The sequence below is a fragment of the Aethalodelphis obliquidens genome, unplaced genomic scaffold (assembly GCF_003676395.1).
Source record: "Aethalodelphis obliquidens isolate GAN/ISIS:26980383/991018 unplaced genomic scaffold, ASM367639v1 scaffold5, whole genome shotgun sequence".
In the NCBI taxonomy this organism is placed as follows: Eukaryota; Metazoa; Chordata; class Mammalia; order Artiodactyla; family Delphinidae; genus Aethalodelphis; species Aethalodelphis obliquidens.
Genome location: NW_020837949.1, coordinates 312,531 through 338,200, shown reverse-complemented (window position 1 = coordinate 338,200; position 25,670 = coordinate 312,531). Strand labels below are relative to the sequence as shown.

The 25,670-nt window shown below is 43.9% G+C and overlaps 1 protein-coding gene across 6 annotated transcripts in view; it reads right to left on the bottom strand.

Moving 5' to 3' along the window:
* Positions 1-25,670, bottom strand: part of ESYT2 (extended synaptotagmin 2) — a 77,466-nt gene that overhangs the window by 11,387 nt on the left and 40,409 nt on the right. For 4 of the 6 annotated variants that reach the window (XM_027101351.1, XM_027101347.1, XM_027101350.1 and 1 more), the window contains exons 7-15: positions 21,518-21,573; positions 17,442-17,562; positions 15,017-15,193; positions 14,085-14,167; positions 12,568-12,616; positions 11,400-11,489; positions 10,886-10,981; positions 5,669-5,731; positions 717-791 (exon numbers count right to left, since the gene is read on the bottom strand). In XM_027101351.1, coding sequence (XP_026957152.1) covers positions 717-791; positions 5,669-5,731; positions 10,886-10,981; positions 11,400-11,489; positions 12,568-12,616; positions 14,085-14,167; positions 15,017-15,193; positions 17,442-17,562; positions 21,518-21,573 — 810 coding nt within the window. The remainder of the gene's footprint in view (positions 1-716; positions 792-5,668; positions 5,732-10,885; positions 10,982-11,399; positions 11,490-12,567; positions 12,617-14,084; positions 14,168-15,016; positions 15,194-17,441; positions 17,563-21,517; positions 21,574-25,670) is intronic. The other 2 variants (XM_027101349.1, XM_027101352.1) reach the window with 1 other exon arrangement.

Below are 25,670 nucleotides of genomic sequence, written 5' to 3'. Positions count from 1 at the left end.
GTATCCGGTTCCAGAGAGGAACCAGAGCCTGTGTTGTGCACATCAGGCGGAGGGAAACTGCAGCCTGCCCTCTGGCTCCTGTTGCTGACGACCCCTCCTTTCCCTCCTCCAGTCGGTCACTCTTCTCGCCTGTTCCCTCGATGCCAGCCCCTGGATGCCAGCTGTTGGACTGTACTACTGTACTTTTCAAGGTACTGTACTGTAAGATTAAAAATGTTTTCTTTATTTTGTGTGTTTGTTTTTCATGTATTATTTGTGTGAAGAGTATTATAAACCTATTACAGTACACTACTATATAGCCGATTGTGTTAGTTGGGTACCTAGGCTAACTCTGTGGGACTTAACAAACAAATTGGACTTACGAACTCACTCTCAGAAAGAAACTCGTTCGTATGTAGGGGACTTCCTGTGCACGGCTGGTTGTCTTTTAAACAAAATATTAACAGGACATTCAAAGGAAACTTAGAATTTGTCCCATGTCATCTACCCATGAAATCAAGCAAAAGCATAATTAACATATTCGTGTCACTTTTTAATGTTACTTTTAAATGAATATATTTGATACCAAATTAAGTAGCTGGTTATCCAACAACTGATTTGAGAAAACAAAAGAAAGACTCATAAATCAATGGTCTTGATGCCTGCGCCACCCCCAACTGGTGACAGTGACAGCACGGTCACACGGAAGTGCCCCAGTCAGACTGCTGGTGCCTTACCTTGCTCTCCTGGGCCTTGTGACCAACTGACATTTGGACAAGAGGATTTGGGTTGCTGTTTATTTTCTTCCCTGACTATCCAAAAACAAAAAACAGATAAAAATCAATAAACACATCTTGAAATGGGGATCACTAAAAATGGGATTATTGGCTTATATTAACAGTCATTTCTATTTACTTCTGATACTTCAGTTACAGGGAGTATCTAGGCACAATTTAACTGGAAAACAATTAATTGCTAACACACCCCAAAGCCATACTTGTATCTACATAAAATAAATCAAGAAAACTTGTATTTGCAAACAATTTTAAAACGTTAAGGTCTTTTATTTTTTAAAGCAAGCAACTTTGGAAAAACGGAATCTTCCGAAAATCTTTAATGTTAATTCCAGCTCTCAAAATTTATTTTACTAGGGTAACAAAATGAATAAAGTGCAACAAATGGAAACAGAAAAGCACAGGAAGGACAAATGTGAGAGTGTGTGATTCAGAACAGTCTTCTGGTTGGAATCATAAAAATAATAAAGTGTCAGAGGCACATTTTCACGTTTTTAATTTAGTATCTTCTGTTCAAACATGTCTATCAGATTATCGAACCTTGCTTACCAGCTGCTAAGTAATTTTGACTGGAAGAATAAACGTCAATCTAAATTGCATTTAAGCAGATACAAATGCAATGAGAAAAATTCAGGAATAAGAAAAAATGGTAAAAAGCATACTTTAGCACAGACAGCTGATAGAAGAATACATAGTAAAATGCAACATATATGGGACATGAGGTTTATTTATAACTTAGCCCCACAAGAAGATGCTGTTAAATATTTGTGTTAGTGGAAATTAATTAGAAGGTCACAAAATGTTTTTAAGTTAAATAATTTTAGAGTCAATCCTCAACACTGCAACGATGACAGAGGCGTCAAATTCATGACTATTGGAATAAAATACTACTAGCCCAAACCTACTGCGATAATCTAGTTTCTGGTTCATCTTTTTGATGTGAATGAATTCTGCAAAATGAAATAAACACTGTTAAAAAAAATCCAAGGCTACAGACTACAGTGGGAGAATACTAATTTCCCCCCTAAATCCATTTCTCCTTCTTCCCTTAACACGAGAGTCCTAGCGTCATAGCTGAGCACACAAATCCTCTGTGACACAGATTCTATTTCCGAATCTCCCTTGTAGTCAGGTGTGGCCCTGTAACAGTCTGGGGAGGTCTGGCCTTTGCTGTGCCCCCCTTCTGGCTGGAGGCATTGAGCACTGCAAAGCCACAGGCCAGAATTCTGTGACATTCAAGGGAAATAAACTTCTGTCTTTACTTAAGCTACTGCTACTCTTGAGTCTTTGATACAGAAGCTGAGTTTAACTAATACACTTACTTAATCTCTGAAAAAGTAGCCATTCATTCCTAGAGGTTTACTGTAGCTCATCAGTTTCAATATACCCTCCTCCCCGCCTTTTAAACTTTCTAACATCACTGAAAACAAAATGAAACTTACAATTGATGACTTTAAGCGCCTGTTTTGGGGCAGATTACAGTGCAGCGGTAGTTATCACTGCCTTCATCAATTTATTTTGCTTATATTTTCCTTCTGTGTGTGCATGTGACATGATAAAAATCTATGTTTATCCTAAGTCTAAAAATTCTTTCAGTAAGTATAAAATAAACACTATCACCTTACTTTCTTTCCTAGCAGTACATAAAATAATGGCGTACAGTCGTCCCTCAGCATCTGTGGGAGGTTGGTTCCAAGACCCCCCAGGATACCAAAATCCGAGGATGCTCAAATCCCATCTATAAAATGACCTGGTGTTATCCTCCATATAATTTAAGTCATCTCCAGATTACATATAATACCTAATAAAGTATAAATGCTATGTAAATAGTTGCAAACACAATGTAATGCTGCTGTTTGGAACTTTATCTGTAGATTTTTTCAGGATATTTTCGATCCTCGGTTGGCTGAACCCGTGGATGCGAAACCTGCATCCTAAAATGGATGATGTTTTGGATTCTATGAAATAAGGTTAAATCAGTGACTAAGTTTTCTATCAGGACGCAATATTCAAAATGCATGAGCACAAGTAAGACACACAAGGTATAATGAAAATATAAGTGTTTAAGTCAGACTGTGTTGAATTTAAATCTTAGCTTTTTACCACTTGATTACTGAGATTTACGTATTTATTTGAACCTCAGTTTTCATATCTATAAAATGGGCATAATATCATTTCCAGAACTCAGCTGTTAGGCTTAAATAATAGAATAGCAATTAAAAATATATATTATGCTCGCTACACTGGGCACTTTTACATGCATGTATTTAGTTAATGTACTCAACACTCCCATACAGAAGAGAATATCACTACCACTCTGAGTAACAAACCAGGGAGGACTCAGCAGCCTGCTGCAGGTCCCACTGACGAGCAGTTGTGCTGGGATTCAAGCCCAGACAGTCTAGCCTAACTGGAGAGACTTCATTATAACCATCACGCTCTGTGGGTCAATAATCTTCAGTTATTACAGAAATGGTGAGCGAAGGCTATGGATATGATTCCTCCCAGTGTTTTGGTGACGATCAGGTATTTCTTTTTTTTTAAAAACATCTTTATTGGAGAATAATTGTTTTACAATGGTGTGTTAGTTTATGCTTTATAACAAAATGAATCAGCTATATGTATACATATATCCCCATATCTCCTCCCTCTTGCGTCTCCCTCCCACCCATCTAGGTGGTCACAAAGCACCGAGCTGATCTCCCTGTGCTATGCGGCTGCTTCCCACTAGCTATCTATTTTACATTTGGTAGTATATATAAGTCCGTGCCACTCTCTCACTTCGTCCCAGCTTACCCTTCCCCCACTCCGTGTCCTCAGGTCCATTCTCTACGGCTGCGTCTTTATTCCTGTCCTGCCCCTAGGCTCTTCAGAACCTTTTTGTTTGTTTGCTTTTTAGATTCCATACATGTGTTAGCATACGGTATTTATTTTTCTCTTTCTGACTTACTTCACTCTGTATGACAGTCTCTAGGTCCATCCACCTCACTACAAACAACTCAATTACGTTTCTTTTTATGGCTGAGTAATATTCCATTGTATATAAGTGCCACATCTTCTTTATCCATTCATCTGTCAATGGACACTTGGGTTGCTTCCATGTCCTGGCTATTGTAAATAGAGCTGCAATGAACATTCTGGTACATGACTCTTTTTGAATTATGGTTTTCTCAGGATATATGCCCAGTAGTGGGATTGCTGGGTCCTATGGTAGTTCTATTTTTAGTTTTTTAAGGAACCTCCATACTGTTCTCCACAGTGGCTGTATCAATTTACATTCCCACCAACAGTGCAAGAGGGTTCCCTATTCTCCACACCCTCTCCAGCATTTATTGCTTGTAGATTTTTTGATGATGGCCATTCTGACTGGTGTGAGGTGATAATCTCATTGTAGTTTTGATTTGCATTTCTCTAATAATTAGTGATGTTGAGCATCCTTTCATGTGTTTGTTGGCAATCTGTATATCTTCTTTGGAGAAATGTCTGTTTAGGTCTTTTGCCCATTTTTGGATTGAGTTGTTTGTTTTTTTGATATTGAGCTGCTTGTAAATTTTGGAGATTAATCTTTTGTCAGTTGCTTCATTTGCAAATATTTTCTCCCATTCTGAGGGTTGTCTTTTCATCTTGTTTATGGTTTCCTTTGCTGTGCAAAAGCTTTGAAGTTTCATTAGGTCCCATTTGTTTATTTTTGTTTTTATTTCCATTTCTCTAGGAGGTGGGTCAAAAAGGATCTTGCTGTGATTTATGTCACAGAGTGCTCTGCCTATGTTTTCCTCTAAGAGTTTTTTAGTGTCTGGCCTTACATTTAGGTCTTTAACCCATTCTGAGTTTATTTTTGTGTATGGTGTTAGGGAGTGTTCTAATTTCATTCTTTTACATGCAGCTGTCCAGGTTCCCCAGCACCACTTATTGAAGAAGCTGTCTTTCTTTTCTCCACTGTATATTCTTCCCTCCTTTATCAAAAATAAGGTGACCATATATGCGTGGGTTTATCTCTGGGCTTTCTATCTGAACAGGTATTTCGACTACTCTGCTAACTAACTAGTACTCCAAAGGAGTAGGCCACCTCACCTCCTCAGTGTGGGGTGGGGTTAAGGGCTTACTAAATGCTACATCAAAGCAGAATGCTAGTCTTCTTCACTTTTGAAATTTAACTTATTCTTCTGGATGAAACTGATTAAAAACCATTCCTGATTCCTTTGGATAGAATTTTCTTAAAGCAACTACATTTAACCCCTCACCCCCCAAAATATTTAAGTCTAAAATGCTCAAAGAAATTAGAAAAAAATAATAAAACATTTGTAAGCCATAGAAAACCTTTAACAATTTAGCCAGAAAATACATGCTCATGTCGTTTTCAGGAGTGGAGCTTAGTTTTCAATATACCTCATTTAATGAGATCTAAAGCTTCTTAAAAGATCTGTCACCCAAACTAGCAGCACCAAAAGCCATGAGGTCACTGACTCAGAGACAGCCCTGACTCAGCATATTGGAAGAGGTGATTTTTTAATGGAAAGTCACAGTGCATCGGGCATACGTTTTAATCATAATCTAAAAACTGGTTAAGATTTTAAACAGAACTTTACTTCACCATTTTCACAAATTCAAATCCAATTAAAGTACAGATGATTTAAAACCACCTTAGATACTGCTGCCTAAGGCCAACAGGACAAAAGTCTAATTTACCATATTGGTATTTTGTAAAGTTTATTGTCAAAATCGACTTAAATTCTTCTAACTACTAATTCTTTGACAACAAAAATAGGCTCTCCGCAACTAAACAAGTAATTACTCTATTACTTTGGGAAGAATTTGTCAATAAACCGATAAAGGTTAGAGCATCATCTCTTTCAATATGTTTTAATTAACTTTCGAAGGGAAAACTATTAGTTTACCTTTAAAGCTTTCTGAATTGCAGCCTTCTTCAAGACATCAGGGTTAAATTCTAATGGGTTACTCTTTCAAGTCAGAAGAAAATGAATACACCAAGGGTTAATAAAACATGCAATGAGGAGCTTATGTTAAGGTTAATGACATGAAAATTTACGAAAACAACAACAAAAAATCTTTAAACAAAAACCACCAAGAATTAAACAAAGAAACAGTATAAACCATTTGTAAAAGTATTCTTATTGCCCAAGATTTTATCTTAGACTAAACCTTAATAAATATCAAAACATATTTCCTTACCTTCTATGATTACTGTTCTTTTACTCCCCCACCCCTCCTGTCTTTGGGATTTGAAAAATCCAAGAGTGAAACTTGAGGAAAGGGTTCTATTTACTATCCTTTGCTTGAACAAACCCCTAAAATATCAACCATTATTAACCTAAAGGTTTTACCTAAAGTACAAATGAATGGGCCACAGACACCCCAACTGCTCTCAAACCAAATCATATCCTATAACACCAAACCCTACTTTTCCTCCTTCTGAACTTTACCTTCTAGTGGAAAACCACAGCAGAGATGGGACCCGATCTATTTCGTCCCCCATTCTTTTCCACGCACAAAATGCAGAGGCTGATTAGATCACCTCAAAAGTTCCTCCTCGCTTTAAAGTTCTATTATTACAGGTTTTATGTCCTACTTGTATTGATTTTTAAAAACTCATTACTTTCTTGCCCTCAAAAGGGCAAGACTGAGTTGTTTTGCAAGATCCTTTGAGGATTAACATTTAAGATGAAAAACTTGATCACTTCATCAAGTGATCACTTGATCACTTGAGTTGTAATTAACTTCAAATTGAATTCTATTCTTTGTGAAGCAGCCTGAAACACCAGCCCCAGCAGATGCCCCTAGAGGGGGGGGCCGGGCCGGGCTGGGAACTGCTGCCCTGGGCTGTGAGGACAGACCTTCTGCGGGCACCAAGGAAACTCTAACTTTGCAAGGATGTGACCTGTACTGTGCACATGTTATTCCAAGTGCATCAAGTGAAGTGAAACAAAGAAAGAAGCCATGGTGGGTGTCAGGGGTGCAAGAGGAGCCTGTGAGCGTGGGCGTGGGAAGCTGCACCGGCCTGGGGTGAGACAGATCAGGCTGCTCAGGTGCACTCGGTGAGGGCCCAGCGTGGGGCCTCCAGACATCACTGCACCGTCCACTCTGGGGCTGCTCACCGTAAGCAGGGGCAGTAACAGCAACCTGCACTTTTTTAAACTGAGAGCTAAAATCACTTTCACAGAGCACCTAGAAGCATCACACCCAAGGGTCTCCATGTTATACAGCCAACGTTTTTATGTATAAAGTGGACATTAGTGCAGACACCACTCCCCTCAGATAAACTCCATATACAGCACTATGAACTTACAAACTTAATGAAGTGGTAACAAATTCACTTTATACACGGATGGACCAGACAGGAGGGTGGAAAACGTGGGCTCTGGGTCACACAGCGGTGCTCAGATCCTGGCTCTGTGGCTTGCTAGTGGCAACCCTGGGTCTCTAATCTCAGTGCCTCATCTGAGAAAGGATCCTGCCAGCCTGAGACTCAATGAGTTGTGCACGCAGAGCCCTTGGAAAGCACTTGGGAAATGCATGTGGTCATGGAGGCCTCAGGGTCTGAAGCTGGCCTCCGGGGGTCAGAAATCACCCTCTCGTTCCTCTGGCCAGAAGGAGGAGGCCCGAGTGCTAAGGCCACAGGATAAAGAGGCCGTTCCCAGCTTGGGAGAAAGTCCTGCTGTGCTGAGGCTTCCAGACAGGACCACTGGTGGAAATGCACTGGTGAGGCTGAACATGAAGAGAGTTTTGAGCAGCAAAAGGTAAGAGAGCGACGGGCTGGCAGCAGCCCAAAACCTCTACTGGAAATAGCAACAGGCTCAGCCTTTAGGGACAACTGACAACTGATCTCACTTCACACTGACAATCAAAGGGGAGAAAAGTGATCAATCTATTCGAATTTATTTTGTAGGACATTTTGTTGATTCCTACAACTGAATCATCAAGCAGAACATGTGGTTTTGGTAATGTGGGAGGAAAGTTAGTTTGGATAACCCAGCCACATCTTAGCTAGATATTACAAAGCAATTTAAAAAATCCTGACACAAGTTCAGAAATATTTCCTTTAAAAGAAGCAGTTACAGAAAACAGTAACTCATGCAGCTGAGCAAGACTGTCATTTACAGCAGCTTACAACACAGATTTCCACTAGGAAACACCTGGAAGTGACAGAAAACAGCTGCTGATATGCATGACTGCCCTCATTCTGACCTCCCAGAAGGTGGGCAGGGGATGCGAGGAGACGCAACAGCAGCTCACCCACTCTTCAGGGGCTTGACTGTCCTCACCTATAAAATGGGTCAAAAATGCCTATTCTTTCAGTTTTGCTCTCCCCCTTCTTTTTTATTTTTTAAATAAGAATAAACTGAGAATGCATGCAGAAATAGAAATAACAAATTAAAATGAAACAAATGAACTTTAAGAATCTCACTAGTTATTGAATTAAATCAATAATTAGTTTCTAGACTAATGACTAAGCCATCGGTGGCTTTCTCTGACCCCAAAGCACGTGAAAATAACTGCTAAAAGGACCAAGAAGAGTGCCAGGAATCAAGGCACCAGAGCAAGGCCTCAGGGAAACATATGAGATGAAAATCAGCTTCCCAGATAAAGGTAGAAATGCTCAATTATCCACCCCAGGAAATTCTTTAAGTTCCTTAAAAGAAGTGAATCATAAACTCAACATGTTTTTGCACCCTAGGAGCTCTGGTTAAATGGGGAGGGAGAAGGCGTGTTTTCAGAGCAGCAGTGAGTTTCTGTCTTCACTGACTGTCCCCAAGGCCACGGGGGACTTCATGGAAAGCCAAGCTCTGACACTTCTGTGTTTGGTCAGGAGGAGAAAGTAGATTTAAGGAAGTTTTTTGAAAGCTTGCAAAGAAATATTTACATCTCACATTGAGATGAACCATAAGAAAATCCATTTTAATCATTATGGCTTCACTACTTTTTCCTCAGATGATTTTTTTTTTTTTTTAATTTTTTAAGGGCCAGGAGCAGCGTCAGAGCCCAAGGCTCCTCCATGGCTCATGGGGTTTGTCCACCTCGGTATCAGATGCAGTCACCAACATTAGTTACAGCAGTGTTACGTTTCACAAAACAAGCACGAAAGAAACATGCCCAGTAACTGAAATCATGCAAGAAACTGAAAAAGCATGCACGTCATTCCACCACTGAGCAGATGGCATTGAAGTTCCAGTCCACATTCTAGCAGTCTCCACCAAACAGAAGGAAGGAAGAACACTGAGAACTCACAAATAGTGCTCTACAGACTGAGGCAGTATTTTCACAAAACACTAGTCCCGACGCTCGCCTCTCTTTTAAGTAGCCACACCCAAAGTTTCCCTCGTAGATACTCTTGGGAAAATGAAAATGGGAGAAGAAAGCAAAGAATGGTGGATTGTGGTCAATGAAGGCACAAGAGCACTAATAACCAGGATGCAACAGGCAGAGTCAAAGAATCACGCAGAAACGCAGGGGACAGCACGAACTCCCGTGGAGACAGGCCCAACCGGGCAGTGGTTTTGTAAAGATCCTTTGCCTTTGACGGCCAGAGCATACCTTCATGCACAAAGTGCCCTTTTAACAGAAGGTTGTACAATCACTTTTCTTTCTGTCTTTTGCTTACATGACATTATTCAATTTTAATTTAATGTGACAAAACACACAGTTCTAAAGAGAGGCCAATTCCCCACCACTTTGCTCTATATCCTAAAATACATAACAAATTCACTTCCATCAGGCATTATGAAAGACTTTAAAACATTATTGTGGTTAAAAGCAAAAAGTTCTACCGTACAAGTAATTCTGCAGAAAGGTTAAACCTTCACTGAAAGAAAGAGTACAATTATATACATTTATACACACAATTGTTACATCTTCCCAATATGAAAAAAATACATGATCAGATTTTAATCGTTAAAAACTTTAAATAAAACATAGAGATGCCCAAAATACATTGACTCTGCTTGTGAACAAAGCCCAAGTAATGCACAATTTTAAACCCTTGAGAGGTGCTAAACAGAATCAGGGTGTGCATTTCACGAGGTAAAGGAACAGCATGGTGCGATCACAGTGAGGTGAGATGCCCAGACGTCCACCCGCACCAAGGACACACCCTGGGGGACTGTCTACAGGTGCACTTGGGTGACCTGGAACCAGTATCATTTCAGGAGGAAACACCTTTCATCTGGAGGTAGTTGTCTTTCTTTCAACAAAACTGGCCTCCAACAGTGAAATGGAACAAGGAAGGCCATCTATTGAACAAGTGAATGGGCACTCAAACACATTATCAGGGCTTCCCTGGTGGCGCAGTGGTTGAGAGTCCGCCTGCCGATGCAGGGGACACGGGTTCGTGCTCCGGTCCAGGAAGATCCCACATGTTGCGGAGCGGCTGGGCCCATGAGCCATGGCCGCTGGGCCCGCGTGTCCGGAGCCTGTGCTCCGCAACGGGAGAGGCCACAACAGTGAGAGGCCTGCGTACCGCAAAACAAAAACAAAAACAAAACCAAGCAAAAAAAAAATTATCAAAACGATAAACACTGATCACGAGCACACTAGCCTCAGTGTGGAGGCGAGCATCACACCAGGGCTTGATCGACCCTTCTCCACGCTTCTAGTCGTTGTCTGTAAAAACTGTTCTCTACAGTTTTTCTGAGAGTGAAATGACTCTGACACCCACGAGGAGAGGCACTGTTCTGGGCCAGAAGCCGTGTGTGCAGGGGATCACCCGACGCTGCCCCGTCACCCTGCTGTGCTACTTCCAGGATGACGCCAAAGGGATATAATTATCATCTTTAGGCACTACATTTTAATAATTAGTGATTCTCTACAGCAAATCTTCTTCTCTAACTACTAGGTGTATTCTTTTCCTATGTACTGGAGATTTCTTCTTAAAACATGTAAGATAATTCTGACCATCCTGGATAAACCAATAAGATGTAAACATAAAATTACACTCATGGAGGAAATGCACACGTATCCCTCTCCACTGCTGCTCTCTTGGACTGGAGTGAAGTGAAAACACAGCAACAAGAATGGGGACACGGCGTGGGCGCGGCTGAACACAGCAGGATCCACTGCCAGGAAACGAGCACCCAGTGGGCTCTCGCGGAGGCACCTACCGGGAGGTTCCTGGCTGAGTCCAAGTACAAGACGAGCAGCGAGGAGGACAGCCCGTCATTGGCTTGATCTTTGTCAGCTCTGATGTCTGTCAGCACCTACAAGGAAAGGAAAAAGCTTCAGCAGGTGGGTTTCCAAGGTTCCTATTTCTTCCTGATTATGTCTATAATCCTCAAGAGAATAAGAAAAGTGGAGAAATAAGCATCTGATATATGCAATACAGAGAGAATGAACATAAGATTCTATTCAGATCAATCAAACGAAGCATTCGGGTCACCTGTGGCTCTTCAAATCCCTATACAATAATCAAGCACAAAATTTAAAGATTTCATAAAACAGGTGAGAATGACCTGTAAAATTCCATTATCTCTAATTTATCCCTGGTACTACTGTAGTGATTTACAGCACAGGAGTCAAAATGATTGCTGTATTTTTTTTAAGTGAGCAGCAGCACAGTTTAAAGGTACTAATCTTAGCGATCAGGAGTGCAGGCTGTCATGGGACCCCATCCAGCACCTTCTCAAGGTTTGAAGCGTCTGGCATGAGCGTGAGCCACTCCAGTTTCAAGTGCAGCTTTCCTCTGAGGACCTCGTCCAGGGTGAACCACTGCAGAGAAAGCAAGACAGTTCAGCCAAAGTCCTCCTGGATCAGACACGCAAACTGAACAGTCTCCACAAACGCAGAAGGCCTGAGTCCTGCCACCTTTAGCTCCAGGCCTGAGAGCCAGCTGCTGGCCCCAGACACCGACAGCAGTGGCCGCTTTGCGTGTCTTAACTCACTGACTCCCAATTCCACCCCCGATTCACATGCAAAACTCAAATGTCCTCTTATACCACCCAACGCTGTCAGGCTTTTACGTATGGACTTCCATAGAATTTATGGGCCAAGAGAGAATATAACATTGATCCCAAGTCTGAATTTCAATATCAGACACATTAACAGGTCTGTTTTTCCTCATCACTATATACTAATAATTAGTATACACTTGTTTCAGCTTAAAAGCCACAAAGCAATTAATCGAGGATGGTCCCCAAACACTCAGTATTAAGAAGAGACTGCCCCGAATGCAGGGCTTTGTCTGCTCTGCCCGTCACTGCACACAGCACCTGGCACACAACATGATAAACTGCAGATACCTGTTGAGTGTGTGCTGGCGTGCATGGGAAGGGAAACATGTTACTTTGAAAGCAGATCTCAGCAGTGATTTGGTTAATTACGCTTTACTTATCCAAATCTTACCCATCTTTTAGAAGCCACCACAAACTTCCTTTTTTATCCTTTTTATTCTGATAGCAATATCTTGCTTGAAGTACGTCTGTTGCTGTCAATTCATACTGTATTTGTGGGTATCTTTCATGGGACAATTTCTCATCAACTGCACTGTGCCAGCTCTGCTGTGAACTCCAACTATCTTTAAAATGCCTGTTATTGGGGAGTTTCTCCCAGATTCTGCCCTGACTCCGAAGGAGAGCGTGCCTGCCTGAAACAAAGTTGGTGTGTGTTTGCATCCTCAGGAATTTCGAGTGTCTGGTAGGTGCTGACTTCTTTTCACTTTGCTGTTACTAGAAGGCCTAAGTCCTCAACGTCTGTGAGCGGATGTTAAGTTCTCAGACCATCAGGTGGCGGTGGCAGCAGGTGCTCTGTCAACACTCATGAAATAGAACAATACTCAAAGGAAACTTACTTCATCTAAAAGGCGCTCCTTTTCAACTTCAATAAGATCAATCATAAGACTATAGAAATAACAATACAACAACTTTAGAACATAGAAACACACTTCTTACAACTGAAATAACCTTAAGCATTAGTCTATGAAAAGGTACTCCAGAAATGCAACAAAATGCTAGTTTGTCAAGAAACAGACTTCTTCCAAAAGCTTCCCCAAGCTTCCACCCACGAGAGTGAAGCGAGGTAGGGAAGAGCGGGGAGGTAGGAACACTAGGTGAGGCACAGCTGCGGTCAGAGCTGGGAGGGCTGGTCTTCCCCACACGGAGCTGCTCACACGCACCCCAAATGTGCAGGCATATTCCGCCCTGGGCCTGGCGTGCCCTCCGAGCTGCTGCCCATCGCTCCGGCTCAGCCACCTGCACGCTCAGTTAGGCCTTGACTGCCTCCCCAGACTCGCTCCTCAGCTCTGACCAGCATCTCTGTGGCCGCAGAGGCCTCTGCCTCATGCTCGGCATGTCCCCGACAGCCAGTTCCATTTCCCCCAATAATCCTGCACTGCTGGGAGCATGCAGCCGGCCCCCCGAGCCAGAGACGACCAGGACGGGACAGTGACACCCCCTTCTTCTGCAGCCACCCCTCCTCTCTGCCCCCGAGCTCTGCCCCAGGTCAGACCTGACATCTCTCTCCTGATCTATCCCAACAGCCTCCTGAAGGCCGGCCAGTCCCCAGTCTCGGTCCCTGATAACCTAACCTAACAGTGGCTTTACTGGAATGATCTGTTCTGGTCTGATCTGGTCTGATCTGTTCGCTGCCTTGCTTGAAATCTTTTGGTTGCTCCTCATTAAACTGTCTCATGAATGAATTCTGAGGTCACAGCCTAACACACAGGCCATTCTTGATGAAGCCAGACCTGTCCAATGTCATCTATCCTTATATCTTTTTTGCCACAAGAAATTCAGTTAAATAATAAAGATTAGGCTAAAGTGTGTTTTTTGGTATTTTTTTCAGCTGTACAGGTTGTTCAATTTAAGCAAACAGGTCAATATTTGCTTTTCCAGTATATAGGCAGAATATAAATTACTATCTACTCCCCGCCCCCATAACCCAATAACAAATCAAAAGTTAAAAAACCTGTTTCTATAACCTAGCACACACCTGCCTGCGTGGTGTAAAGGCTGGAGAGCTGGGCTGGACTGGGGGCCATGCGTGGCTGCTGAGCACTTAAAATGGGGCAGCACAACTAAGAAAATGAATTTTAAACTTTGCTTAACTTTAATCAATTTAATTTAAATAGCAACATGTGGCTGCTATGATGGACACAGATCTAGCAGCTTTCCTTTACTTACTTAAATGTGAATGTTTTAGGAACAAACCGTGTTTTAAGAAATCTAAGGTGAAGCAACGCTACATCTAAGAGCCATTTTAAAATACACATAACATGTACATAATCCTGTTTTTGAAGTTATATTACATGTTTAACAGTGATTATCAAAGAAAAAGAGTCTACGCTCTCCTCAGTCACGAAGGATTTACCTTCCGAGGAAGTCGTCCTTGTCTGGGTCTTCGTCAAAGAGCTCGATCTCTAGTTCTTGTCCGGGATGTTCATAGACCAGAGCCTGAAAGGTAGCAGCTCACAGTTATCTCACATTCACTAGTATCGTGTCTACTGAGTATGTGACTGCAGTCAGCAGCAGCAGCTGCACAGCGCTGAGGTCCCCGCTGCCGGACCCGACACACTTCTGGATGGCAGGGTCCCTGCTAGGGACCTGTATCCGCGCACACGGCCATGGGCCACTGCGCCTTGTCCCCAGTTACCGGGGGCCACAAGCTTGGATGTCTCTCCACTCCGGCAGCGGCCCCGGTCAGTGCTGGCTGCAGGGTGGCCGCAAGTGCCCCACTCACCACCACTCCGAGATTGAGAGATTTGGCAACAGACCAGGCTGGGAGGACGGGAAGCTGATGGGTATAAACTGCACCACTTCTCAGTTCTTTCCAAACCGCATACCTTGTGATGCAGCAATTCCACTCTGAGGAGCGTAATGTGGGGAAAACTTGGCCAAATGCAGAAAACCCACGACACTCATACACCACTGGTTACAATGAACCCAAAAGCCCAGATCTCTCTGAGTAAAAACATGATGGTGCCTACTCAAGTGAACAGCTATACTTATTGACATGTAGAGATGTCCAGACGTATTAAATGAAAATTTACAAAATGGTAAATAACCTCATTTTGGAATACGTTTATGTGTATTAAGGGCTAATTATTTACTGTGATAGCTTGATGCGATTAAGGTTTAAAATTTTGTGTGAGGTAGGGATACAAGGTACAATAGTTTTAAAAATGGAAAATGAAAGCAAAGAGAATTGAGATTACCCTGAACTAAATAAGCACACCACGACCCCGCAGCAGGAGTGGAACAGGAATGTGGAGGGGGGAACGGCGGCAGCACCCACTCCCTCACCTCGTACACCTCGTTCCACTTTGGACTGAGGTTCTCCTTGATGACCTTGCTTTGGAAGATTTGGTTGCCAACTCGAATCACTCCATAGGGGTCTGACTTCCCCTTGATAAGTCCCTTAAGGTAAGTGTCTTTTCCCTGAAGATCCTGAGCTTCAATAAAGTGTATCCTCAGGACACCCTGGAAAGAAGGAAGACAGAGCAGACTGCTCACTGGCTCACCCAACAGACACGGAGCGAAGCCTGTGCACAGGGACCAGGCAGCTCCTCCTCCCTGAGCAAAAAAGGCAAACACGTGATGCCAGGAGCAGCACAACGGGGTCCCAGGGGTCTGACCGGAGCCAGAGACAGGATGGGCTAGCGTGAGCCACCACCTCTTGCAGACTTCTCCTGGGACGGGGGGTCCCAGAGCGGCACTGTGCCCCAGGGACCCCAGGAGCCCAACTTGGGCAGGGCAGGACGGCAGGAGTTGAGATGGCACGGGGCCTCATGGGTCACCGAACAGTCCTGTGTTTCGGTAGTTGTAACATTAGTGGTAACTGCAGTGATAACTAGTGATAACTGGCACTACAGGATGCACGAGACTGTTCCTAAGTCCTTGATATGCAATTACTTTCCAATTACTTCACTGAATTTTTACAACAATCCTGTGAAATACTGTCATTAAACCTATTTTATGGATAGGAAACTGAAAATCTGAGATACATATGACTCACAGACTTAACATAGTTATCTTTTTCAAAAATGTTGTTTAATTGATAGAATTAAAAATCTCCACTCATATTTCTTTCAAGGCAAACACAACCTGTAAAGTTACCTTTAGGAGGGTAGCATTCTACACCACAAAACACTTTTAAAAAAATTACCAGGTAGTATTTCTGAACCAACCAGCATAGAAAGATAGACATTTTTACAGATAAATACGCTTTTAAAACCGTAACAAAACAAAATCCCTGGCTTATATTTTCACAGGTCTAAAGCTTAGATAACGTGGCAACAAACATATCTGAGCAGCAGGGAGGCTGGATCCGGGCAGGCTTAGATGGTCACCTGTACTCAGAGAATACAAAGCCTAATGGCCTAGGAGCATGGGGATTTCTATGTGGAAAGGCAGGCCTGCGTTTCCAGAGATGAGAATCCTAAGTCAAGGAAAAAAAGACATCCCTGTCTCATACATGGTGTCCCATCACATCTGCTGAATGCCAACAATGTAACTAATTTGGGCATGAATGACTGGGGTGTTGTTACTTGAAAAAATACAGGAATGCTCATGCACGTTTGTTGGTTTGTGCACTGAGATCGAATTTACCTAGAAAGAGTAACGGGCAGTGGGGAAAGGCTGGCCACTTCTACTTCAGGAAACAAACACTGAACTAGGATCAGACACCATGTGACAGGCTGCCCACTCCACTTCTGGAGCCCAAGGTTGGTCAGACCAGACGGGTGGGGTGAAGCCCAGGGGGGAGAAGCCCTTGCTAACTGGGGCCAACCCTCCAGCTCTGCGCCCAGCAGAGGATTCCACGTCCTTGGCCAGCAGGCTCTCACAGTCTCAGACTGAGGTTGTTTAGTTTACTCAAACGAAGGTGACTCCAACATGTGTGACCCGCCTCTGTGTGCAGGCATCACCCCAACTTACAGATGAAGAAACAGCAGCCCAGACACACCAAGGAATATGCTCCCAAAGTGAAGCTGCTGCCTAACCCCAGGGCTGTGACTCAGCCCCGGCCATGCCCTTCCATCCCACCCAGGGCAGCTGTAACACTAACGACGTGCCTGCCACATCCCTCACTGAATGACCTCAAAGATGCCCACTTTGTCATATCTGAGGGGAGGCTTGTACAACGTTCCCAGCTTAGGCTGAACTGTTACATCTTGATACATACAAATAGGAAGTGCTTTCTGAGGCAATAAATAAGTTGTCATAGCTGTTCTTTACAACTTGCAATGATATCTGCAGAATTAAATCCCTATGAGCAACTCTGAGGTTCACAGCTAAGGTTTAAGAACTGTCCTCAAGTCTCTGAAAGTTTTCGGCCAGATGCCCCTTAGCCAATCTCCTAAGGAACAGGGCAGGACAGACCACCTTTACAGCATCAAGATCCACGTGGCGGGGCTTCCCTGGTGGCGTAGTGGTTGAGAGTCCGCCTGCCGATGCAGGGGACACAGGTTCGTGCCCCGGTCTGGGAAGATCCCACATGCCGTGGAGCGGCTGGGCCCGTGAGCCATGGCCGCTGAGCCTGCGCGTCCAGAGCCTGTGCTCCGCAACGGGAGAGGCCACAACAGTGAGAGGCCCGTGTACCGCAAAAAAAAAGAAAAAAAAAAATCCACGTGGCAAGGCTGCTGTTAGGAGAAATACAAGGAGTCACAACACCCAAGTATGTGAAGAGTTCCTCCAGTCTGTCTGTAAGTGTTAATGAACGGATGCTTACCTTTGGTATAGGAAACCGCAACTGTGCTATTTGAACTTCGCTGACGAGAGGAACTGTGATTCGGTTGGGAAGCACCAGGTAGTTTGATATTATGTCCAAAATGATAGTATCTGACAAACCACTGTTAGGTGGGAGGTAAAAAACAAACAAACCAACTATCAGACACTCCAATACTAGTTATCTCCTGTTAACAGTGAACTTAGCATAGACATGACACAATGTCCCACTGACAGCGCGGAGCTGATCCCTCTGACACAGTATTTGAAGCCAGCAGTTTAATACTTTAGATGCAGCACTGCCACAGTGACCATTATGTGGGGTTTATTCTGAGAACACAAGATACTATTCTGGCTATATTTCACAACGTCCTAAATAACATCTCATACATTTCCACATAACTTTATCACTGATTTAATATTGAATAAGTAAGATACATTTAAATAAATCTTTTTTTAACATAAACTATTTCAAACACCCACAAAAGTACAGAGAATACCAAAACAAGCATCCATTTATTTACTCATTCCATGTTTATCACATTAAATTTATCTTTCCTGATATATATGCAGAGGTCCCAATGAAGTAAAGGAATTTACAGTTCATTCTTTCTTCACACTTTATTTGGGTACTGAATACTGTAATCAATTTGAAATACTATATACCACTGCACAGAGATCTCAGTAACAAGAATAAAACTGTGGAGGCTAAAGAAACAAATGTACTTTCAATATGCTTTTTGTCTATTCTTTGTTGTAAATGTGAGAATCAAGCAACGTATGTGTGACAGCACTTTTGAAGGCATACGTAAACCAAGTTTCATTGCTATAGAAGGACACCTTTAGCCAGAAGTGCAAAGTTTTAAAAGAACCTTACTTCTTGCCAGTACTTCTCAGATGTTAACATTATGAACATGCAGATGTAAAGTAACTACACACGGAACATCTACTGGGACACAGTGAAAGTGCGGTCATTCACTGAGTGATAACTGAGCCTCACTGCAGGTGGGGGTCCAAATGCAAGGCCAAGATGCGGAACCTCAGCACAGCACCTTTCAGTCCGACATGGGCAGAAGACAAACCACACAGACAGCTCCACTCTACTCCTGAAGAGGCCAGTAACTCAGGCGCTAACAGTCCAGGGGGACTCAGAGAGTCTAAGCCGGCAGACACTGGATCAGTGTTCACCAAGCAGAGGATGAGGTGGCCCTTCAAAGCATTAAGACCAAGCATAGTCTTACTTCAGGCATTTCCCTGCAGAAGTACCAATTTTGTTTATATTGAAAAATCTGTTGAAACAGAAGACCCCTCACTGATGACATAAATGTTTCAAGAATCCCTTAGCTGCTATGGTGGTCGGCCACCGCCTCACCTCTCTCTAACGCCTACGGTGCCAGCACAAGGCTCAGCTAGGCAGCCCCACCCGCGGCCTCCCAAGTGGGGCTGGGCATCCCCTGAGCCGCTCTGCTCGTCCTGACTACGCCGGGGCTCAGCACACAGAACAGCTTCCACTGTGTCCCACCCTTCTGGTCCTTTGGAACCGACCCTGCTCATCACCCTACTTCTGTTTCTGTCACAACCTTCATCCCTTCAACACTCAGTTTAGGGCTCTTCGTTGAAAAATGGTAAGGATAGCTAAGATTTGTGGTGAAGTAAAGTGATTCAGGCGTCACTGCTACTTTATAATACCTTGGATTCTGCTTTGTAGTCAATGGATAGAGCATGTAGATGTTCATTTTGTAAAGCTTGGCACAAGATTTCATTATGTTAGGTTCAAAGTTATTAAATATCTATTTTTATAAGACAAGGCTTGCCACAGCTGTGAGATGTTTGACAAAATCTTTGAGAAACAGTAGCCCAAGTTTTACGTTAAGTAGATATGTGTATATTGTATCACATAAAATTTACATAATTATGTATCATATAATATATATAATTTAAAAGGGATATTTTACCATATTTCTTTTATACCATAGTCTCATTTTTGAATGGTGTGTGTCTATTTCTGTCTGTATTTCTAATATATATGAGTATATATTGATACTTTTAATGACAAATGCAATCCTATACACAATGAATATAGAAGAATAGGTTTTATATACTGTATATATGAAAACCCATATATAAAACAACAGCTGGAAGTTATTACTATACAAAACGAGCCTGCCTTCATATAAAATCATGCAATGAAATGGCGCTGTAGTTGTATGTGTGCGTCGTGCGAGTGTGCATGCACACTGAATGCTCTGGGACTGACCCCAAGCTGCGCTGCAGGCTCATGCGGCAGAGCCCGCCCTCTGCCTCTCTACAGGGAGCCAGCACAACAGGGCCTGCAGCGCAGATGCTCGACAAACCCCTCCCAGGACGCAGGGGGGAGGAAAGCAGACCACACTCTTCTACACTAAACGACAGCAGGGATTTGTCGTTTTTGCCAGCTAAGCAGCACCCTCTCCTCCGACTTCTGGAACCCTTCCTTGGGGGACCCCCCCCGCCCACCCCCCTTCACTGGAGCTTCTTCAAGCACTTCTCTGCCTCCTCTCAGCGTGGGCACGAGGCCCAACCTGATCCTCAGAACCAGGAGGGTCTGTCCAAGGACAGGCAGACAAACAGAAGTCAACCCTAGAACTTTTGCTGGAACTCGTGGGAAAAGGTTTTTTTCCAACTGAGGTTGCTGAGCATGTGGAATAGAAGCTAGAAGCTGCTACTTCACAGCAAGAGTCTGCCTGGCAACAAAGCCACACACAGAAAAGCAGTCAGGAGCCGTCCTGTGGACGCCAGCACCTGGCTGTGCCTGGCTACCCCACAGGGCCACAGGCCTCTCGGCGACACCCGCCGAGGGTGCAGGCTCCACTCTGCTCACGGCCACGGCTGGCACTCACAGCAGGCACTCCGTACCCATTTGTCGGATGAGTGAATAGACTGTCTCTAAAAAACAGTATTTGTTTACTCAATTATTTACTCACTTAATGAAGACCAGGTAAGTTGGGTTTGTTGTTGCAAGCAACAACACTTTAACAAAATCAACACTTTAACAAAAGTGTTTGTTAAACAACACTTTAACAAAACTCTTTTAAAGTTTTCCTTTTGTTCCAAAAATCTTTTAAAGATAACAGTATTTTTCTATATCCAATAAACCACAGCACCTAAAAAAGACTTTTATTGTTATGACTATGCCTCAGTGTAGTCTTAATTTTTCCCTTATAATGAAACAAAATAAAATTCTTTCTAATGGCCATTTCAAAGGCATAAACAAATACACGGGAAGAGAAAAAAACAGATTGAAACCAAGGCTTTCGTATTTCAATTTTTAAGCTATTTTAGGGGGAAAAACCCCCCACAGATTAGCAGTGTCCACTAGAAACATATGTAACTTTAACCAACAAGCAACAAACTTTAACCTTCAAATGCAACAGTGAAACCAGCAGAAGCAGGCTTGGCGGCTGCAGCCTCAGACCTTCCTGCTCAGAGGTGGCTAACAGGTCTGCCGCCACCACCTTCCACCTTGGAGGACAGATGGACTCTGTGACGCAACTGGGAAGCCTCACTTTTCTCACAGGCGGGACAAGCCCTGAAGGGCTTCACATGCTCGTGGTGGAAGGTTGCCTCGTGTTTCAGACACTAGGGTACACGGAACAATGAGGGCCTCCCAGCCACACGATGCAGCTCCCAGGTCCAGGGCTGACACCTACCCCTCCAGGGAGGCACGGGTCAAGGCACATAACGCAGAAAGGGAAGGCGCAGCACAGCTCGAAAAGATTCCAGAAAGGGCTACTTTTGAAACATCTAAGCTTGAAAACTTTTTAAAGTTCTCTTTAATTTTCTGGGATATCAAAACACCAAAACTGGAAAGACACCTCATGACTAATGAAAAGGCTCCATCTAGTCCTAACAGGGCTCTCATGCAGCTCTGACCCAGAGCCTCAGACGGGGCGACAACACCAGAGCCCAAGAGAGCCCGCCCAGAAAGCATGGACCATGCTCGGAAGACACAGCTCTCAAACATCTGTGTCGTCTTCGCGACACTGGAAACGCACATGACACCACCAGCAAGCTACCCACAGGACGTGACAGAGTACTTACTTCAATCCGGGGATATCGAGAAGATTAGTCAGTCCTGTCCAATTAATTTCTAAAAGCTGTTTTAAAGAAAGGGCAAAAATATTAAGTATGCAAATTATTTCCAATTTTCATATCAAATCATGCAGGCTTGTTTCTTTATAAATGAAATGGGTTAGGTACATAATACTGTCCTATACGTTGTTTTTCACTTTGTAAAACATCAAGGCCGTTGTCCCTTGTTGGTATAGATACCTTGCCTGTTCTTGTTTTGTTCTTTTGATGTCATAATTTACTCCAGTAAAATCATAATTATTTATATACCCATCCTCCTATTGACAAGCACTTAGAATATTTACAATTTCTCTTTTATTGTAAGTAATGAATCAGTGAACACGTGTTGTTACATACACATGGAGACTAGCATTCAAAAAGTGGAAATTTTGGTCAAAGATACATGTTCATTTTTTATGTTGATAGATGCTACATAATTGCCCTAATATTGTACAAACTTACATTCCCATCAAAACTGTGTAAAATGTCCTTTCTTTACACCCAATTAAAAATCATATTTTACACCTATATTAAAAATCAGTCTATCCAGCAGTTAAAGAATGGTACTTTATCACTGTTTCAGTCTGCATATTCCTATATTAGTGGGACACATTCCATTCATTCATTCAACATCTGTATTTTATTGCTCATTTTTCTAGTGGGTATTTATCTTAGAATAATTCCTATATAGTTGGCTGAGATTCTATTAAACGGATGTGGACAAGTAAAAAGTACTGGCTGGAAACACTGCTTTTCCTGTCAAGATGGATACTGCACATAATGAAATTACTTGTGCTTTATATTGTAGAAGATGCTAAGTGAAACTGCATGACCTCTATTACCCATATAGCTGGAGTGACAAAGCTGGGGAGTAGGTGGTTATAAATATGAACTGGAAGGGTCAAGATTCTTTCGGACAGAGCAAAACTCAAAAGCAACAACTTTAATAAAGTCCTGAAACACTAACCTCCCTAGGACTCCCTATAGCACCCTGACTATGATCTCTAAACGCATTTTCCACTAAAAGGAACAGGGGATTTTGAAGAAATGGCTGATTCCAGGTCTGGGACAAAAACTGTTAACGTGAGCCTGGGGCATCCTGCTGAATCAGGAGTAAAGAAGCACTCAAAGGCCCTCCCAAAGGGCGGTCACCTGGAAGGGAATATAACCAGATTACAAACTCTCAGGTGACAGAGGGCCTACTTGCAGGACCCTGGTCAAAATGATAAGATATACCTGAATGCTACCCAAATTCTGAGAAACAAAATGCCTGGGAGGCAGGGGCAGAATTCATGGAAGGACAGACTCAGGTGAGTTTGAAAAGAAGAGATCTGAATGCAAGAAAGAAGGCCCCAGGGGAAGGGCCTCCACGTTCAAGGCCCTGAAGGGGGAGCTGGCCTGTCCATGAACACAGGGAGGCCAGGGGACAGAAGAGCCAAGCTGAGGGGGTGGGAGTGTGAGTGACCGTGTGTGGGAGGACGAGAGTGAGTGTGTGAGCAGGTGGACAGGTGTGAGGGCGGGGGCACAGGGGGGAGCCACCGGGAGGGGCAGATCCAGGCAGCGCTTTGGGAAAGCTACTAAAATTAGTGCCTCCCCCACCAAGTCTGGATGACTGGGATCTCCTTTCGGGAAACTGAAGAATCAGTGAGACGCGCTTCCAAAGGACAGGAAATCAGCTCTTTGGGCTGCCGAGGAACAGTGAGTAAGGTGGGCACGTTGCAACTGGAACCCCACCAGCGCAGCATGTGTTCACGGGAACCTCAGCCAGCTGCCCTCTGCCCTCCGTGCCATCTGCGGGTTGCAGAAGAGTCGGCAACAGCCACTGCTCATTTCAGCACTGACTACACGCCAAGAGTCCTACATGGGAAGTCTGTTAAAAACGGACTGGTGGAGACTTCCCTGGTGGTCCAGTGGTTAAGAATCCGTCTTCCAATGCAGGGGATGCGGGTTCGATCCCTGGCCAGGGAACTAAGATCCCACATGCAGCGGAGCAACTAAGCCTGCGCACCACAACTACTGAGCACGCGCGGCACGAGGAAGAGCCCGCCTGCCGCAACTAAGACCAGATGCAGCCAAAAAGAAAATAAATATTTAAAAACAAAACAAAACAGACTGGTGGCTCCACCCTTCTCCAGAGTTTCTGAATTTTCTGATTTGGGCTGGTGGTAAAGGTCACGAATATTTTTCTTATGTCTTAAAGCTCCTAGGACTTCCAGCTTTCACTTGGGATGTAGAAAACTGGGAAGAGCATCACTCCTGGATGCATGGAGAGCTGAGGGGACAGGGCCATCCCAGGGCAGGAGAGCCAGAGTAAACCCTGTGAAATCCACAGAAAAAGGCGGGCCCGGGAGAGCACAGCTGCTGCAGGAAAGGCAGAAGCCCTGCCTTCGAGAGGCGAGGGCCCACAGCCACTCAGAGGACAGGAACAGAATTCACCCTCTATGCCTTGACCACAGAGATGCAGTATTGCTGGGGGCGGGTGCGACACTCTCTCCTGCACAAGACCCTCCAAAGACAGAGTCACGGGGAGGGGGCAGGGCCACTGAAAGAGCACCACAACAATGGTGGTGGGGTAAGACGCTCCAAAATGATGAAAGATATCAAACCCCAGATCCAAGAAATGCAGAGAACACCTGGCGGGATAAACAGCCGCAAACTCCCCAGTGGCTTAATGTGTGGCCTAAGACTGGACCTCTTCCGTCCAGTGGGCTCCATGGACCTGCCAGCCCAGCCCTGCCTCACCCCTCATGGCCGCCTCCCATGCGGGGCTGCAGGAATCGGTTTCAGGAAGCCTCATTCGAATGCTGCAACCTTCCTACTCCTGGTCTCGGGGTTAAGGGTCTGTATCTGATGCAGCTGGAATAGGGCAGGCAAGGACCAAGGGAAGACCAGGAGGCTCACTCCTGGGGGCACCGGCAGCCAGTGTTTCTGGCCTGTGGCCTGAAGGACCAGAGGAGGCTGGTCTCAGGGTGAGAGAAGAACGAAGCTGAGGCAGAACAGGCACAAGAGACAGTGGCCACGGTGTCCACATTCCATCCTGTTCCTGACTCCCAACTGCAGCCCCTGCATGGGTTTCATGAGACATCGATATATGCTCATTTTGTTTTTAAATAAAGCCTCCCCTTCTCCCCCGTTCCTTTGCTTAAGGTACCTCAATTGCTGGAGTCCTAGCTAGTAGGATTCAATTTCTTTTCACAATCACTCTAAAAGGAAGATGTTATTTACATTTTATAGATGAAGAAACTCAATCTGTGGATCAAAGCCTCAGCAGGCATGTCCTTTGCTAGCTGGGAGGACCCCTTTAGGATAAACACATTCAGAGTGAGCCCCAGACCATCTCCTGGAGAAGTTCTAGAAAGGACCTCCTGACTCAGTCTACTCTAATCCATACTCCTGAGACAAACCTAAAAATGACCTAAGGATTGTTAAACACCCTTAAGAGTGTATGCCAGAGGCAATCCCAACAACTGTCAAGTTAGCATGAGTAGGTGGCCGCCACTTCCCTGGGACACGTCCAAGGGCAGAGAGTAGGTCGCGCCCTGGCTCGTACCAGAACCTTAACCCAAGCTTCTGTGCTTACCAGTGCTCGGCCTCTGCTGTCAGGATCCCACCAGAATGCTAACCCTACGTACAGGAAAATATTTAATTTCTGAAACATCTGAAGACTCACTATGTGCCAGGTGCTATACCAAGTGTTTTACAGTTAATCGTCACCTCTAATCTTTTGAGGGAGGTATAAGTGTACTCCCCATGTTACCGATGGGGAGACTGAGGCTTACAGAAATTAAATACAGTTGGGCCTCCGTATCCGAGGGCTCCAGCTCTGCCTCCTCAGATTCAACCAAACACGGATCAAAAGTATTCAGAAAGAAAAAATTCCAGAAGTTCCAAAAAGCAAAGCTTGAATCTGCTGCACTAGGGCAACTATTTACATTGGACTTTCAACTATTTACACAGAATTTACACCGTACTAGGTGTTATAAGTGATCTAGAGATGATTTAAAGGATACGAGAGGATGTGCGTAGGTTATGTACAAATGCTACGCCATTTAATAAGGAACTTGAGCACCCACGGATTTCGGTCCATGGGAGTCCGGGAACCAATCCCCTATGGATACTGGGA